The sequence below is a fragment of the Thalassophryne amazonica genome, chromosome 20 (genome assembly GCF_902500255.1).
Source record: "Thalassophryne amazonica chromosome 20, fThaAma1.1, whole genome shotgun sequence".
NCBI classification, from domain to species: domain Eukaryota; kingdom Metazoa; phylum Chordata; class Actinopteri; order Batrachoidiformes; family Batrachoididae; genus Thalassophryne; species Thalassophryne amazonica.
In genome coordinates, this window is record NC_047122.1 from 14957846 (window position 1) to 14976378 (window position 18533).

An 18533-nucleotide genomic window follows, 5' to 3' on the forward strand; every position below is an offset into this window, starting at 1 on the left:
GTTACCTGTGCTGCTCCACAGCCTGTCTAGTGGATTTTTATTTGTTTTAGCACTGTTGTCGTGCGTTGCCTGTGCTGCTCCACAGCCTGTCCAGTGGATTTTTATTTTATTTTATTTTATTTTTTAGCACTGTTGTTGTGCGTTACCTGTGCTGCTCCACAGCCTGTCTAGTGGATTTTTATTTTATTTTAGCACTGTTGTCGTGCGTTACCTGTGCTGCTCCACAGCCTGTCTAGTGTCGGATCCCCTGTTTGGGAATCCGCTAGCTTAGCGTAGCTACTAGCTCTTAGCCGTTTTAGCATGGCGGCTTCTCCTGTCTCTCCCGTACTTTTCTGCTCTGGGTGTGAAATGTTTAGTTATTCCTCGGCCTCTTTTAGCAGTAACGGTACATGTAATAAGTGCAGCTTATTCGTAGCTTTGGAGGCCAGGCTGGGCGAATTGGAGGCTCGGCTCCGCACCGTGGAAAATTCTACAGCTAGCCAGGCCCCTGTAGTCGGTGCGGACCAAGGTAGCTTAGCCGCCGTTAGTTCCCCCCTGGCAGACCCCGTGCAGTCGGGAAGGCAGGCTGACTGGGTGACTGTGAGGAGGAAGCGTAGCCCTAAACAGAAGCCCCGTGTACACCGTCAACCCGTTCACATCTCTAACCGTTTTTCCCCACTCGACGATACACTCGCCGAGGATCAAACTCTGGTTATTGGCGACTCTGTTTTGAGAAATGTGAAGTTAGCGACACCAGCAACCATTGTCAATTGTCTTCCGGGGGCCAGAGCAGGCGACATCGAAGGACATTTGAAATTGCTGGCTAAGGCTAAGCGTAAATTTGGTAAGATTGTAATTCACGTCGGCAGTAATGACACTCGGTTACGCCAATCGGAGGTCACTAAAATTAACATTGAATCGGTGTGTAACTTTGCAAAAACAATGTCGGACTCTGTTGTTTTCTCTGGGCCCCTCCCCAATCAGACCGGGAGTGACATGTTTAGCTGCATGTTCTCCTTGAATTGCTGGCTGTCTGAGTGGTGTCCAAAAAATGAGGTGGGCTTCATTGATAATTGGCAAAGCTTCTGGGGAAAACCTGGTCTTGTTAGGAGAGACGGCATCCATCCCACTTTAGAGGGAGCAGCTCTCATTTCTAGAAATCTGGCCAATTTTTTGGGATCCTCCAAACTGTGACTGTCTAGCGTTGGGACCAGGAGGCAGAGCTGTGGTCTTACACACCTCTCTGCAGCTTCTCTCCCCCTGCCATCCCCTCATTACCCCATCCCCGTAGAGACGGTGCCTGCTCCCAGACCACCAATAACTAGCAAAAATCTATTTAAGCATAAAAATTCAAAAAGAAAAAATAATATAGCACCTTCAATTGCACCACAGACTAAAACAGTTAAATGTGGTCTATTAAACATTAGGTCTCTTTCTTCTAAGTCCCTGTTGGTAAATGATATAATAATTGATCAACGTATTGATTTATTCTGCCTAACAGAAACTTGGTTACAGCAGGATGAATATGTTAGTTTAAATGAGTCAACACCCCCGAGTCACACTAACTGTCAGAATGCTCGTAGCACGGGCCGGGGCGGAGGATTAGCAGCAATCTTCCATTCCAGCTTATTAATTAATCAAAAACCTAGACAGAGCTTTAATTCATTTGAAAGCTTGTATCTTAGTCTTGTCCATCCAAATTGGAAGTCCCAAAAACCAGTTTTATTTGTTATTATCTATCGTCCACCTGGTCGTTACTGTGAGTTTCTCTGTGAATTTTCAGACCTTTTGTCTGACTTAGTGCTTAGCTCAGATAAGATAATTATAGTGGGCGATTTTAACATCCACACAGATGCTGAGAATGACAGCCTCAACACTGCATTTAATCTATTATTAGACTCTATCGGCTTTGCTCAAAAAGTAAATGAGTCCACCCACCACTTTAATCATATTTTAGATCTTGTTCTGACTTATGGTATGGAAATAGAAGACTTAACAGTATTCCCTGAAAACTCCCTTTTGTCTGATCATTTTTTAATAACATTTACATTTACCCTGATGGACTACCCTGCAGTGGGGAATAAGTTTCATTACACTAGAAGTCTTTCAGAAAGCGCTGTAACTAGGTTTAAGGATATGATTCCTTCTTTATGTTCTCTAATGTCATATACCAACACAGAGCAGAGTAGCTACCTAAACTCTGTAAGGGAGTTAGAGTATCTTGTCAATAGTTTTACATCCTCATTGAAGACAACTTTGGATGCTGTAGCTCCTCTGAAAAAGAGAGCTTTAAATCAGAAGTGTCTGACTCCGTGGTATAACTCACAAACTCGTAGCTTAAAGCAGATAACCCGTAAGTTGGAGAGGAAATGGCGTCTCACTAATTTAGAAGATCTTCACTTAGCCTGGAAAAAGAGTTTGTTGCTCTATAAGAAAGCCCTTCGTGAAGCTAGGACATCTTTCTACTCATCACTAATTGAAGAAAATAAGAACAACCCCAGGTTTCTTTTCAGCACTGTAGCCAGGCTGACAAAGAGTCAGAGCTCTATTGAGCTGAGTATTCCATTAACTTTAACTAGTAATGACTTCATGACTTTCTTTGCTAACAAAATTTTGACTATTAGAGAAAAAATTACTCATAACCATCCCAAAGATGTATCGTTATCTTTGGCTGCTTTCAGTGATGCCGGTATTTGGTTAGACTCTTTCTCTCCGATTGTTCTGTCTGAGTTATTTTCATTAGTTACTTCATCCAAACCATCAACATGCTTATTAGACCCCATTCCATTATTTAATGCTTCAATCTTAAATATGATCAATCTATCTTTGTTAGTTGGTTATGTACCACAGGCCTTTAAGGTGGCAGTAATTAAACCATTACTTAAAAAGCCATCACTTGACCCAGCTATCTTAGCTAATTATAGGCCAATCTCCAACCTTCCTTTTCTCTCAAAGATTCTTGAGAGGGTAGTTGTAAAACAGCTAACTGATCACCTGCAGAGGAATGGTCTATTTGAAGAGTTTCAGTCAGGTTTTAGAATTCATCATAGTACAGAAACAGCATTAGTGAAGGTTACAAATGATCTTCTTATAGCTTCGGACAGTGGACTTATCTCTGTGCTTGTTCTGTTGGACCTCAGTGCTGCTTTTGATACTGTTGACCATAAAATTTTATTACAGAGATTAGAGCATGTCATAGGTATTAAAGGCATTGCGCTGCGGTGGTTTGAATCATATTTGTCTAATAGATTACAGTTTGTTCATGTAAATGGGGAATCTTCTTCACAGACTAAAGTTAATTATGGAGTTCCACAAGGTTCTGTGCTAGGACCAATTTTATTCACTTTATACATGCTTCCCTTGGGCAGTATTATTAGACGGTATTGCTTAAATTTTCATTGTTACGCAGATGATACCCAGCTTTATCTATCCATGAAGCCAGAGGATACGCACCAATTAGCTAAACTGCAGGATTGTCTTACAGACATAAAGACATGGATGACCTCTAATTTCCTGCTTTTAAACTCAGATAAAACTGAAGTTATTGTACTTGGCCCCACAAATCTTAGAAGCATGGTGTCTAACCAGATCGTTACTCTGGATGGCATTTCCCTGATCTCTAGTAATACTGTGAGAAATCTTGGAGTTATTTTTGATCAGGATATGTCATTCAAAGCGCATATTAAACAAATATGTAGGACTGCCTTTTTGCATTTGCGCAATATCTCTAAAATCAGAAAGGTCTTGTCTCAGAGTGATGCTGAAAAACTAATTCATGCATTTGTTTCCTCTAGGCTGGACTATTGTAATTCATTATTATCAGGTTGTCCTAAAAGTTCCCTAAAAAGCCTTCAGTTGGTTCAGAATGCTGCAGCTAGAGTACTGACGGGGACTAGCAGGAGAGAGCATATCTCACCCGTGTTGGCCTCCCTTCATTGGCTTCCTGTTAATGCTAGAATAGAATTTAAGGCTTATAGTTAGGGCTGGATCGGGTGACCCTGGACCATCCCTTGGTTATGTTGCTTTAGACGTAGACTGTGTTTCATAATTATTGTATGGCCTTGCCTTGCAATGTGGAGCGCCTTGGGGCAACTGTTTGTTGTGATTTGGCGCTATACAAGAAAAAAGTTGATTGATTGATTGATTGATATTTTGTGTCAAGGATGAAGGCTGCCAAAATGGAAAGTTGATAGGACAAATACTTTTGGAGAAATTAGCAATTTTATCTAACCAATAAACAATGGGTGCTGTGCTGAAATGCACCATGGGAGTTCAGGGTTTTGAGGTTTAAAATGTTATTGTGGTTTATTTTATCAGTTTTGTTCATGTTATTGATTTGTTGTGTTTAGTCAGTTTAGATAAGTCTCATGTTGCTCTTACCATGAGTGACTTAAGTTTCATGTTGAACCATGAGTAAAATGTGTAGTGGTTTTAATGTCTTCAGCCACTGGCTTTTTTTCTCAAATTAAAACCACCTGCTTACAGCAGCTGTGCGTGCATGCGTGTGTTGGTAACTACTTTCTGGACTCACGCCATTCCAGCAGGGGGCGGTAAGTCATGTTTATATTAAAAGCGTAAGTGATTTTAAGTTAAATGTAAGTATATAATACAACCCCTGGCAAAAATTATGGAATCACCGGCCTCGGAGGATGTTCATTCAGTTGTTTAATTTTGTAGAAAAAAAGCAGATCACAGACATGACACAAAACTAAAGTCATTTCAAATGGCAACTTTCTGGCTTTAAGAAACACTATAAGAAATCAAGAAAAAAAGATTGTGGCAGTCAGTAACGGTTACTTTTTTAGACCAAGCAGAGGAAAAAAATATGGAATCACTCAATTCTGAGGAAAAAATTATGGAATCACCCTGTAAATTTTTATCCCCCAAACTAACACCTGCATCAAATCAGATCTGCTCATTGACACTGACCCTATGCCATGACATTGACCCTATGTGTCTTTTTGCAAGGAATGTTTTCCCAGTTTTTGCTCTATGGCAAGATGCATTATCTTGAAAGATGATTTCATCATCCCCAAACATCCTTTCAATTGTCCAAAATATCAACGTAAACTTGTGCATTTATTGATGATGTAATGACAGCCATCTCCCCAGTGCCTTTACCTGACATGCAGCCCCATATCATCAATGACTGTGGAAATTTACATGTTCTCTTCAGGCAGTCATCATTATAAATCTCATTGGAAAGGCACCAAACAAAAGTTCCAGCATCATCACCTTGCCCAATGCAGATTCGAGATTCATCACTGAATATGACTTTCATCCAGTCATCCACAGTCCACGATTGCTTTTCCTTAGCCCATTGTAACCTTGTTTTTTTTCTGTTTAGGTGTTAATGATGGCTTTCGTTTAGCTTTTCTGTATGTAAATCCCATTTCCTTTAGGCGGTTTCTTACAGTTCGGTCACAGACGTTGACTCCAGTTTCCTCCCATTCGTTCCTCATTTGTTTTGTTGTGCATTTTTCGATTTTTGAGACATATTGCTTTAAGTTTTCTGTCTTGACGCTTTGATGTCTTCCTTGGTCTACCAGTATGTTTGCCTTTAACAACCTTCCCATGTTGTTTGTATTTGGTCCAGAGTTTAGACACAGCTGACTGTGAATAACCAACATCTTTTGCAACATTGCATGATGATTTACTCTTTTAAGAGTTTGATAATCCTCTCCTTTGTTTCAATTGACATCTCTCGTGTTGGAGCCAAGATTCATGTCAGTCCACTTGGTGCAACAGCTCTCCAAGGTGTGTTCACTCCTTTTTAGATGCAGACTAACGAGCAGATCTGATATGATGCAGGTTTTAGTTTTGGGGATGAAAATTTACAGGGTGATAATTTTTTCCTCAGAATTGAGTGATTCCATATTTTTTTCCTCTGCTTGGTCTAAAAAAGTAACCGTTACTGACTGCCACAATCTTTTTTTCTTGATTTCTTATAGTGTTTCTTAAAGCCAGAAAGTTGCCATTTGAAATGACTTTAGTTTTGTGTCATGTCTGTGATCTGCTTTTTTTTCTACAAAATTAAACAACTGAATGAACATCCTCCGAGGCCGGTGATTCCATAATTTTTGCCAGGGGTTGTATAATTGTAAATACATTACAAAATACATGGATGACACAAGAAAGTGACACTTATTTCCATTGTGGTCCATTTAAACATCAAATCAATTTTATTTATATAGCGCCAAATCACAACAACAGTTGCCCCAAGGTGCTTTATATTGCAAGGCGAAAGCCATACATTTATTACAGAAAAACCCCAACAGTCAAAACGACCCCCTATGAGCAAGCACTTGGCGACAGTGGGAAGGAAAAACTCCCTTTTAACAGGAAGAAACCTCCAGCAAAACCAGGCTCAGGGAGGGACAGTCTTCTGCTGGGACTGGTTGGGGCTGAGGGGAGAGAATCAGGAAAAAGACATGCTGTGGAAGACAGCAGAGATCAATCACTAATGATTAAATGCAGAGTGGTGCATACAGAGCAAAAAGAGAAAGAAACCCCCCAGCAGTCTAAGTCTATAGCAGCATAACTAAGGGATGGTTCAGGGTCACCTGATCCAGCCCTAACTATAAGCTTTAGCAAAAAGGAAAGTTTTAAGTCTAATCGTAAAAGTAGAGAGGGCGTCTGTCACCCTGATCTGAATTGGGAGCTGGTTCCACAGGAGAGGAGCCTGAAAGCTGAAGGCTCTGCCTCCCATTCTACTCTTAAAAACCCTAGGAACTACAAGTAAGCCTGCAGTCTGAGAGCGAAGCGCTCTATTGGGGTGATATGGTACTATGAGGTCCCTAAGATAAGATGGGACCTGATTATTCAAAACCTAAGTAAGAAGAAGAATTTTAAATTCTATTCTAGAATTAACAGGAAGCCAATGAAGAGAAGCCAATATGGGTGAAATATGCTCTCTCCTTCTAGTCCCCATCAGTACTCTAGCTGCAGCATTTTGAATTAACTGAAGGCTTTTTAGGGAACTTTTAGGACAACCTGATAATAATGAATTACAATAGTCCAGCCTAGAGGAAATAAATGCATGAATTAGTTTTTCAGCATCACTCTGAGACAAGACCTTTCTAATTTTAGAGATATTGCACAAATGCAAAAAAAGCAGTCCTACATATTTACTTAATATGCGCATTGAAGGACATATCCTGGTCAAAAATGACTCCAAGATTTCTCACAGTATTACTGGAGGTCAGGGTAATGCCATCCAGAGTAAGGATCTGGACAGACACCATGTTTCTAAGATTTGTGGGGCGAAGTACAATAACTTCAGTTTTATCTGAATTTAAAAGCAGGAAATTAGAGGTCATCCATGTCTTTATGTCTGTAAGACATTCCTGCAGTTTAACTAATTGGTGTGTGTCCTCTGGCTTCATGGATAGATAAAGCTGGGTATCATCTGCGTAACAATGAAAATTTAAGCAATGCTTTCTAATATTACTGCCTAAGGGAAGCATGTATAAAGTGAATAAAATTGGTCCTAGCACAGAACCTTGTGGAACTCCATAATTAACCTTAGTCTGTGAAGAAGACTCCCCATTTACATGAACAAATTGTAATCTATTAGATAAATATGATTCAAACCACCGCAGCGCAGTGCCTTTAATACCTATGGCATGCTCTAATCTCTGTAATAAAATTTTATGGTCAACAGTATCAAAAGCAGCACTGAGGTCTAACAGAACAAGCACAGAGATGAGTCCACTGTCTGAGGCCATAAGAAGATCATTTGTAACCTTCACTAATGCTGTTTCTGTACTATGATGAATTCTAAAACCTGACTGAAACTCTTCAAATAGACCATTCCTCTGCAGATGATCAGTTAGCTGTTTGACAACTACCCTTTCAAGAATTTCTGAGAGAAAAGGAAGGTTGGAGATTGGCCTATAATTAGCTAAGATAGCTGGGTCAAGTGATGGCTTTTTAAGTAATGGTTTAATTACTGCCACCTTAAAAGCCTGTGGCACATAGCCAACTAATAAAGATAGATTGATCATATTTAAGATCGAAGCATTAATTAACGGTAGGGCTTCCTTGAGCAGCCTGGTAGGAATGGGGTCTAATAGACATGTTGATGGTTTGGAGGAAGTAACTAATGAAAATAACTCAGACAGAACAATCGGAGAGAGAGTCTAACCAAATACCGGCATCACTGAAAGCAGCCAAAGAGAACGATATGTCTTTGGGATGGTTATGAGTAATTTTTTTCTCTAATAATAGTTAAAATTTTATTAGCAAAGAAAGTCATGAAGTCATTACTAGTTAAAGTTAAAGGAATACTCGGCTCAATAGAGCGCTGACTCTTTGTCAGCCTGGCTACAGTGCTGAAAAGAAACCTGGGGTTGTTCTTATTTTCTTCAATTAGTGATGAATAGTAAGATGTCCTAGCTTTACGGAGGGCTCATTTATAGAGCAACAGACTCTTTTTCCAGGCTAAATGAAGATCTTCTAAATTAGTGAGATGCGATTTCCTCTCAAGCTTATAGGTTATCTGCTTTAAGCTGCGAGTTTGTGGGTTATACCACGGAGTCAGGCAATTTTGATTTAAGGCTCTCTTTTTCAGAGGAGATACAGCATCCAAAGTTGTGCTCAATAAGGATGTAAAGCTATTGACGAGATAATCTATCTCACTCATAGTTTAGGTAGCTACTCTGCACTGTGTTGGTATATGGCATTGAAGAACATAACAAAGAAGGAATCATATCCTTAAACCTAGTTACAGCGCTTTCTGAAAGACTTCTACTGTAATGAAACTTATTTCCCACTGCTGGGTAGTCCATTAAAGTAAATGTAAATGTTAAGAAATGATCAGACAAAAAGGGGTTTTCAGAGAATACTGTTAAGTCTTCAATTTCTATGCCATATGTCAGAACAAGATCTAAACTGTGGCTAAGGTGGTGGGTGGACTCATTTACATTTTGAGCGAAGCCAACTGAGTCTAATAATAGATTAAATGCAGTGTTGAGGCTGTCATTTTCCGCATCTATGTGGATGTTAAAATCACCAATTATAATTATCTTATCTGAGCTAAGCACTAAGTCAGAAAAAAGGTCTGAAAAATCACGAAGAAGCTCACAGTAACGACCAGGTGGACGATACATATAACAAATAAAACTGGTTTTTGAGACTTCCAATTTGGATGGACAAGACTAAGAGTCAAGCTTTCAAATGAATTAAAGCTCTGTCTGGGTCTTTGATTAATTAATAACCTGGAATGGAAGATTGCTGCTAATCCTCCTCCTCGACCCGTGCTATGAGCGTTGTGACAGTGTGACTCGGGGGTGTTGACTCATTTAAACTAACAAATTCATCCTGCTGTAACCAGGTTTCTGTAAGGCAGAATAAATCAATATGTTGATCAATTATTATATCATTTACTAACAGGGACTTAGAAGAGAGAGATCTAATGTTTAATAGACCACATTTAACTGTTTTAGTCTGTGGTGCAGTTGAAGGTGCTATATTTTTTCTTTTTGAATTTTATGCTTAAATAGATTTTTACTGGTTATTGGTGGTCTGGGAGCAGGCACCGTCTCTACGGGGATGGGGTAATGAGGGGATGGCAGGGGGAGAGAAGCTGCAGAGAGGTGTAAGACTACAACTCTGCTTCCTGGTCCCAACCCTGGATAGTCATGATTTGGAGGGTTTAATAAAATTGGCCAGATTTCTAGAAATGAGAGATGCTCCATCCAAAGTGGGATGGATGCCGTCTCTCCTAACAAGACCAGGTTTTCCCCAGAAGCTTTGCCAATTATCTATGAAGCCCACCTCATTTTTTGGACACCACTCAGACAGCCAGCAATTCAAGGAGAACATGCGGCTAAACATGTCACTCCCGGTCCGATTGGGGAGGGGCCCAGAGAAAGCTATCTAAGCTAGCTAAGATAGCCTATCACAGCTATCATAGGGTAAGAGGTGGGGTACACCCTGGACAGGACGCCAGTCTGTAGCAGGGCATCATAATAATAATAATAATACACACACTCAACTTCAACCGCTTAGTCCAATTAAGGGTCATGGTGGCTGGAGCCTATCACAGCAGTCATAGAGCATGAGGCAGGGTACACCCTGGACACGACGCCAGTCTGTAGCAGAGCATAATAATAATAATAATAATAATAATAATAAAGCTCTTTAAAGTCTTCCAGTTCAAATTTTAAAACCAATAGAAAATTTAGAGTATTGACTTTCAAAGCAATTTGGAAATATCTTATATATTGGTCTTTGGCAGAAGGCATAAACTGCACAATGTGAACCCAAAGTGTCACTTTTTTTCTTTTTTTGGGGGGGTGGGGGTGTATTTAGCTTAACAGGCAGTTAACTTCATTAAATGACAAATATAATTTAAATATGGGAGGTGTTTGTTCCCTATGCTGCAGGTGAATTCGCAACCCAGATTTGTTTCCAAGGAAAGTTTGGTGAAGAACTGGGCAGTGATCAGTTTGGAGCCAATATAATGTTACATGCACCCGGCCAAATGAAAATCTTGCCATTGGCAGACTGGAATATATCGAGGTGAAATCTATGAACTGCCCTATAAAAGCCTCTGTTTTAACATCATTTCAGATGAAAATACTGTATTGATCAGTGAATGTTAAGTTCCTTACGGTTCCTTGAGTTTATTGCACAGATCTACCATGCAGGACAGGCCTTCTGGCTTGGCCGCTATCCCATCCACTGGCACCTGATGGGAGACATCAATTACAAGTCTTATGTGAGGGGGTGTGCCATCCATCAGACCTATAACAGGGTGGTAACCATCCACAACACCCACCGGCTGCTGGTAGAGCACAACGTCATCTACAACATCATGGGTGGGGCTTTCTTTATTGAGGATGGCATTGAAGCAGAGAACATCCTTCAGTACAACCTGGCCGTCTTTGTCAGGCAAAGCACCAGCCTGCTGAATGATGACATCACTCCTGCCGCTTAATGGGTCACCAATCCCAACAACATAATTCGGCACAATGCCGCTGCAGGGGGCACCCACTTTGGCTTCTGGTACCGCATGCATGAACACCCAGACGGCCCATCCTTTGACCCAAACATCTGCCAGAACAGGGTTCCTCTGGGGGAGTTTTACAATAACACCATCCATTCCCAGGGTTGGTTTGGCCTCTGGATCTTCCAAGACTACTTTCCTATGAAGAACGGTGGTTGCAACTCCGGAACTCCTGAGCCTGCTGTGTTCCGCTCTCTCACCACTTGGAACTGTGTAAAAAGGTGCTGAATGGGTCAACGTGGGTGCTGTGCAGTTCAACAGCTTCATTATGGTCAACAACGAGAATGCTGGCATTGAAGCTAAACGCATCATGCAATGGGCTGTGAGTGGGTTTGGGGAGGATGGAGGACCTGCCGTGGTCAACAGTGTGATCGTAAGCTATGTGGACGAGCTTGGCCTGGGAAACGAGTACTGCACACACCATGATGTCATTGCTCCTTTTGATGATGGCCTGAGTGTTCTTAACACCACATTCATCAACTTTGACCGCAGCTCCTGTGCAGCATTTGGGGTAACCAGCATTGATGGGACATGTGGTGTACTGTGCGGGGGCTGGGCAGTTAGGTTTCGCGATATCCACTACTTCAAATCCCCAAACAAGGCTGGCTTCAGGTGGGAACACAAGGTGCAATTGGTGGACACAGATGGTTCCCTCACAGGTACTTATTCTCTGATTTCTTATGTTGTTCTTATGTTGTTTTTATTTGTGTGTTGCTGGGGTGGGGGGAGGGGCTGGGGCTACCATCCCTGCAGTCTCAACGTAACTCAATGTTACTCATGTTTTCTTGCATCTAGGAAATATTAGCAATAAGGTGGTACCAAGAAGTGGCTTGCATGACCCGGCTCACTGTCACCAGAGTACTGAGTGGAGTGTGGGCTTCCCTGGTACTGCGTGCGACCACACCGTTACTTTCCATCGTCTGGCATTCAACAATCCCAGTCCTTCCTCTCTGAGAGCTAAGGATTTCATCTTGACCAACTCGTATGGTATTAAAAAGAGATACATTTTACATACGTCGGTATACAGTATTTAAGTGGTTATTGTCGGCCTTTACTGGTTCCTGGTTCCTTAACCAGTTTTCCTTGACCACAGTGGAGAATGAAAGATGTAAAGATAAATTAATGAGGACTTTGTGCTAACAATCGTTGTACTAAGAGAGTCTGACCGCACACGGTCAACACAACGTAATCCTGTCACAGCAGATGTTATCAATGGGAGTCAACCACTATGAAAGAACAATTTTCTAAAGCTGGACTCCAAAAGGTACATGGGATGATTGAGAAGTTTTGAGCCTGACCCAGAAAAAGTAGGGGTGGTTCTCCACCTTTTGCATTCTGAGAATCAACATTCCTTGAGAATTTTGACTCACTGGGTCCAATGTTGAGATGTAAAAGATGGAGAATCATGCCTTACTTTTTCTTGGTCAAGCTCAAAACTTGTCAATTGCCCCTCATAGCACTTAAAATCATGAGGTCTGCAACACTGAGTATGTTAACACGATTAATCAAACTCCAATGTATAAACTTCAGGAGGAATGTTCAGGATGCGGAAACTCTCAATCCTCAAGCCAGTCATTCCATATATACGTCACGTGATATAGTCCATCTTTTTAATTTTGTGGAATTGTTTTGTTCTATACTGTATGAAGAAACCTGATGTGATCTGAGCCTTACTGTGACCCTGAAAAAACCCACATATGCTAAAAGCAGCAATGCCCAAATTCTTTCCTTTGAAGGCTCATAAATTAAAGGTGGATGTTTGAATTACTTTCATGGATTAACATTATAATTAAATCTATTGTATTTAATAGAAAAGTAAGCTTACAAATCGAAAATAATATACTGTTAAATCTGCTGGAGACTAACAGGTTAATTTGTGTAGAATTTGTCAGTTGCGATAACAAAGGAAAACAATGGGAGGATGTGTATGAGGTCATGTGCAAGTATATGCACATCTTGCCCATGGGCATTCCCCCCTCCACTGTTAAACCATGTAACTGTTGCAGGTTCCAGTATGATTCCTTATCTGAAGAAGAGAATCACTCATCCATTTGGCTGGATGGCCCAACTGCCCTCAAATCAAACATACAAAGGGTACTTCAAAGACATGGACCACATAACCAACATCACCTATAATGCAAAGTTCTACGGCTTCAAGGTACATCCAGTCTCCTCCCCTTGTTTAGACAATCATGTTTTCAACTTCAACCAGCTCTTGTCTAAATATTAATTCATTTCAGTTTTTATTTTCACTTATCTGATATAACAAAGATGTTTGCTACATTGGTCAGATGAGGTATGGGATCATGCACCGGTGCAGTGAGTTGCCACTTCCACACTCCAGAACCGCCTTGATTCCTGGTTGGCAACCACCTAGAACCACCTTGGGTCATATTTGGCAACCACCCAGGCTGACAGCTGGTCCATCCCCACCTCTAAAATGTAGCTGCAGCCAGGTGAAAAGTGGGTAACCCCTCGGACTTCTCCGGTCGCTGTGGTCCTCAGTTCTCAGACAGGAAGCACCAGGACCCTAAAGACTTGGACCTTCATTATCTTGCAAAGAGAATGAAGGTCTTGCATCATCAAACATCTCTGACCTTTTACCTCATGATTCCATAAGATCATCTCAGATGGCTCTCAGCTCCAAAGCCTGAGGACCCAGAGACATGAATGTCAAGACAAGCAAATGCCTCTGAGTTCAGCAGTTTCATTGGACACAGATACTCTTCTGATGGTCCAGGAAGTCACTGAAGCTTGGATGTGAGTCTCCATCCAGAATAATCATAAGCCCAGACACTCCAATTTGTCGTCTGGCTTCTCTATTCATGCAATCAAAGTATCTATTGATTCAACAGAGATCACAGCATTGTCTTTGAAGTCAAGTTCGGTAAACCTTTCCTCCTTAAAAGCACCTAAAACTGCTGGTTTCCCCAACCCGACTAAACACCCAGTCCATGCAAGTATTGGACAGTGGAGGAGACATAACACATCCCTTGAGGGACAATAGTCTTCACTGGGAAAAAACGCTATGATGTCCAGCAACTTCTTTGGGATCCCACAAATTCTTTGGATGCTCCAGAGAGCAGCCCGATCAACTGAATCAAATGCTTTGTGAAAATCAACAGAGGCTCAAAAGAAGCACTGCAAAACTAGGATGTAGTTGACGGCTGACTTCTTGGTTATAAACCTAAACTGTTCAGCTTGCGGAGTGACAAGTAACTGGTCCTGTTAAAAGTAATCCTTGCAAGTGACTCACCCAGTGCAGTGTAACACCTCTGTGGTTATTGCAATTTAACCAGTCAACCTTTCCTTTCCAGTCCGTAGGTATGATACCTGTCCTCCAGATCAAAACAAAGCTTGTTTTTCCCACGCTAGGTCCTATGCAATGCTACACTGGAAATAATATAAAAGATTATTAAAAGATGGCGCCGTCTTATCTGGCTGATATGGTGAAACCCTACGTGCCGGCCCAGATTTTGCGCTCACAGGATGTCAGCGGGTCAAAGAGCTTTTTCTTATCGTGCACCCGCTCTGTGGAAGCAGTCGGAGTCTGTGGACATTTTTAATTCAAGCCTTAAAATCTATTTTATTCTCTTTCTTATGAATAGCTTTTTAAAATCTGTTTTATTCTTTTACTTGTTTTTAATTGTGTTTGAATTTTTTTATTTTTACTTTTATTTTAAATTTTATGTTGAACTGTTCTGTGTGAGGCACCTTGGGGCGGCTTTTGTTGTGATTTGGCACTTTATAAGCTGATTGAATTGAATTGAAGATTATTTAAATGCAAACCTTTTTTCAAAATTTGACAATGTTTCTACATTTTCCCCTTGCAGTCAGATCAATATGTGATCATCAACCACAACTTCACCCAAAGCCTCGCCAGAGTCCATATTTTGGATGACAGGAGCAGTTCAGCAGCGCCGCTGACCTCCAGCAATAATACCAATGGAGACTGGTACTTTGACCGCACCTCCAACAACCTCTACTACATGGGTGAGACATTCATCAGCACACATTAGTACATGTCCTCCAGGATTTTGGACTGTGTGTTAATTGGGGACACTTTGAGCTGCATGGGTGAATCTAAGGTGGTGCCTGATGGGGATGTAGCCCTCATCTAACCCCAACCCCACCCCCCATCTCCCCACAATGAATTCAGTAGTCTGATGTGTTCCGTCCCACTTTCTCACACCATTCTCTCACTGATCTGGATTTTTTTGCTCCCAAGTTTCCATGGCACCCATGAAGTACTGTTTCTGCACTCCACTAAGATCAAGTTCACAACATTTCATAAATACCAGATTACCTCATCACATGTTGTAGTAAATATGTCATTCACAAAATAATATCGGTGCTATCATTTTTTTTTTGTATTTATGCTTTTACAGTGGGGGAAATAAGTATTTGACCCCCTGTCAATTTTGCAGGTTTTTCCACCTACAAAGAATGGAGAGGTCTGTATTTTTTATTGTAGGTACACTTCAACTGTGAGAGGGAGAATCTAAAAAAAAAAAATCCAGAAAATCACACTATGATTTTTAAATAATTAATTTGTATTTTATTAACAGTTATTGTCTTCTCACCAAGCTGCTTGCCTGTTGTCCTGTAGTCCATCCCAGCCTTGTGCAGGTCTACAGTTTTGTCCCTGGTGTCCTTAGACAGCTCTTGGTCTTGGCTATGGTGGACAGGTTGGAGTGTGATTGAGTGTGTGAACAGGTGTCTTTTATACAGGTAACAAGTTCAAACAGGTGCAATTAATACAGGTAAAGAGTGCAGAATAAGAGGGCTTCTTAAAGAAAATTAACAGGTCTGTGTGAGCCAGAATTCTTGCTGGTTTGTAGGTGATCAAATACTTATTTCATGCGATAAAGTGCAAATTAATTATTTAAAATCATACAATGTGATTTTCTGGAAATTTTTTTTAGATTCTGTCCTGTACCTACGATAAAATTACAGACCTCAACATATCTTTGTAGGTGGGAAATCCTGCAAAATTGACAGTGGATCACTGTATAGTAGAAATGTTGACCATTAATGATAAATATCACTCATTCTCCTGCAGTTGTCGGGGCAGAGAGCTCAGTGCAGGCGACGTAACAGTGTCGATAAATCCATGAAAGACATCCAGGTGAACTTTCAGGTATTCCGGTGCTTCTTCCCCGACTGTGTCCCACCAACACCGCCTCCTCCAGCCACGCCCGCTCCATTGCCCAGCCGGCAACCAGAGAACTTCATGTACGTTGAAAATAAATTCTTTCACCAGAGTGATCCAAACTGTCATGTCAGCACTGTAGAATTTGAAGGAATAATAATAATACATTTGGTATAAAATATTTGCAACGGCTTTATTGCACGCTTTATTAAACTAAAATTAAACTAATAAAACATCTCATATTCAGTTATTCCTTTAGTGTGAGGGATTACTTCATATTACAGTCTTCTGATTACAGTTTTTAGCATTTGTTTGCATTTCTCTGAACTTTATGTGAAATTTGTGAACAGATTTTAAGGGTTGGCTGTTGGGCCAAAGATGAGCTGATGTGAAGGTGTCAGAGCACCTCCCCCCCCCCCCCCCCTTCAAAAACTAAATAAAGAGATCCTAATACTGTATCCAGTAACAGATCAGTATCAAACTGTGAAAAAGTCTTCATGGACACAAGCTTCATCCCTCCACAGAATCCTGCTGAAATCTATTCTGCACTTTTTGAGATATTCTGCTGACAAACAGAACAACAGCATTGTGTGAAAACAACTTTTGAAGTTGATTTAAAAACAAAAAGAAATTAAATTGGCAATTAATTTGCAAAAATGAAGGTCAGGGAGTGCTGGTTGGCCTTTATTAATGCTTTTTTTCCCCTCCCTCAACTGTGGTCCAACAGTTCTTTCTGGATTAACTGTCCTCCCATCAGGTAATGCGGCAGAGCTCCTGCAAACAGTTGAATTAAATCATGTGAATACATGTGATTTTGCTTGATAGGGTTAGGGGTGTGGAAGATTGATTTATTCTTCTTTGAAATGCACTTTGACCTTTAGATGACTGAAGATGAACAATGGCATTTACATAATTTAAGAAAAAAGAACACAGAAATCTGTACAAGATGATTAAAAGAACGTGTCAAGATGATCAGTAGCAGAAGGTAGTACAAGGAGAGATGAAAATCTGAGGCAGCGATGTGGTGTTCACGTTTGCTTTGAATTCTGACTGAAATTATTGTGAAGGTCAAAGATTGTTTTGCTTCTGTAATATATCATATAGCTGTCGCCACCTGCTGGTCATGCCTGGGATTGTTGTTGGAAATCTATCACATGTCTGCAGGAAATTAGTGAGCAGGTGTTACTGAAGTTACATCGCTTCAAATGAACTCATTTGCCAGATTGTTCGTTTCCAGAGACTCGGTGTGTAGCTTACCGAGGGCCTGTGCTGCTTATGTCGTATTATTATGTCATCGTACCTCCATCAAACTGCAGGACAGTGGGTGGTTTGGACAGACCACACATCCACCACTCAACAAGCTGATAGTTAACTGTGTTCTCGAGATTCCTTGACAACACAACCGGTTGTCGAGCAGCATCACTTAGTCCTGCACCAGAGAACATCACCATCGACTGTGTCTACATCTCCATCCAGGTCAGATTACTCATCAACAACCATAAAAGAGGGGAAGCTATTGCTTCCAAGGAATCACTTTGACATCATTTGAAGATTTTTAAAAACTATATGCAGAATTTAAAACATGACGTATCTTACGCTTTTATATCACAGCAGCAGTTTATTAACAATTACCTGGAAGAGAAAAATCTCTGGAACATCTTTGGCTGTTTCAGGGTGGCAGGTTGATTGCCGGATGGGTGACGAGCCGTTCAGAGGTCAGCTGCACAACAGACTGAGAGGAAACATCACACGCCGGAACTGACTGCTGCCCAACGGGCCCAACCGGGAGCAAGTCATTGGTAAGAAAACAGAAACCTGCAGCATGAAGGCATGAAGATTATTGTTCAAATCTGCAGAAAGGTGAAGAGAAAATATTATTGAGCTACTGTCAGACTCCCATTGAACAAGGTATACTGTTTCAACAGTGGTGTCCAGTTCTTATGTTCAATATCTGAGGAAGACACCAAACTAACTTCAGGCAATCCGTTACTTCTAAGTCTTAATTAACTCTCATTATCAATGTACTGGATATTTAGAGAATAACCCTGTTGTGCCGGATGATTGCAGACGTTCATGCTGGTTCTACGGTCGGAAATAGAGCTTTACCTGTGAGGTGTAAGCAGAGTCGGTAAAAAGGAGTTTTAAAACAGCTATTTACATCCATATAACAGCATGAACATTCAAATCATCAGACACAAGGGGTTATTCCCATTCAAATTCAAATCCATCGTTCCACAACTTATTCTTCTGTAGGTAATTCGGTCAGCGAGGCTTACTGTCAAGCCGAGGGAGCGTCGTTCCAAAAACGTCAGGGCGCGGAGTAATCTATCAAATGTGAAAATGTTAGAATCCACATCAAACTTTCGTATGGTAGCTTTAAATTCACCCATT

At 40.9% G+C, this 18533-nt stretch overlaps 1 protein-coding gene and 1 pseudogene across 1 annotated transcript; both read left to right on the forward strand.

The window, feature by feature from the left end:
- Positions 1-18533, forward strand: part of LOC117502381 — a 107917-nt pseudogene that overhangs the window by 39687 nt on the left and 49697 nt on the right.
- On the forward strand, positions 10718-13228 carry LOC117502071 (fibrocystin-L-like). The gene is made up of 3 exons (XM_034161082.1): positions 10718-11649; positions 11786-11977; positions 12997-13228. The coding sequence occupies exons 1-3, from the start codon at positions 11259-11261 to the stop codon at positions 13218-13220; spliced, it is 807 nt and encodes a 268-aa protein (XP_034016973.1). The 5' UTR covers positions 10718-11258; the 3' UTR covers positions 13221-13228.

What these genes read in the sequence shown, in the direction of transcription:
- LOC117502071 (XM_034161082.1), top strand. Translation starts at nt 11,259, where the DNA reads ATGGTCAACAACGAGAATGCTGGCATTGAAGCTAAACGCATCATGCAA. An exon ending in CACAGATGGTTCCCTCACAG is followed by an intron (nt 11,650 to 11,785) that starts GTACTTATTCTC and finishes TCTTGCATCTAG; the next exon opens with GAAATATTAGCAATAAGGTG. An exon ending in CATCTTGACCAACTCGTATG is followed by an intron (nt 11,978 to 12,996) that starts GTATTAAAAAGA and finishes TAACTGTTGCAG; the next exon opens with GTTCCAGTATGATTCCTTAT.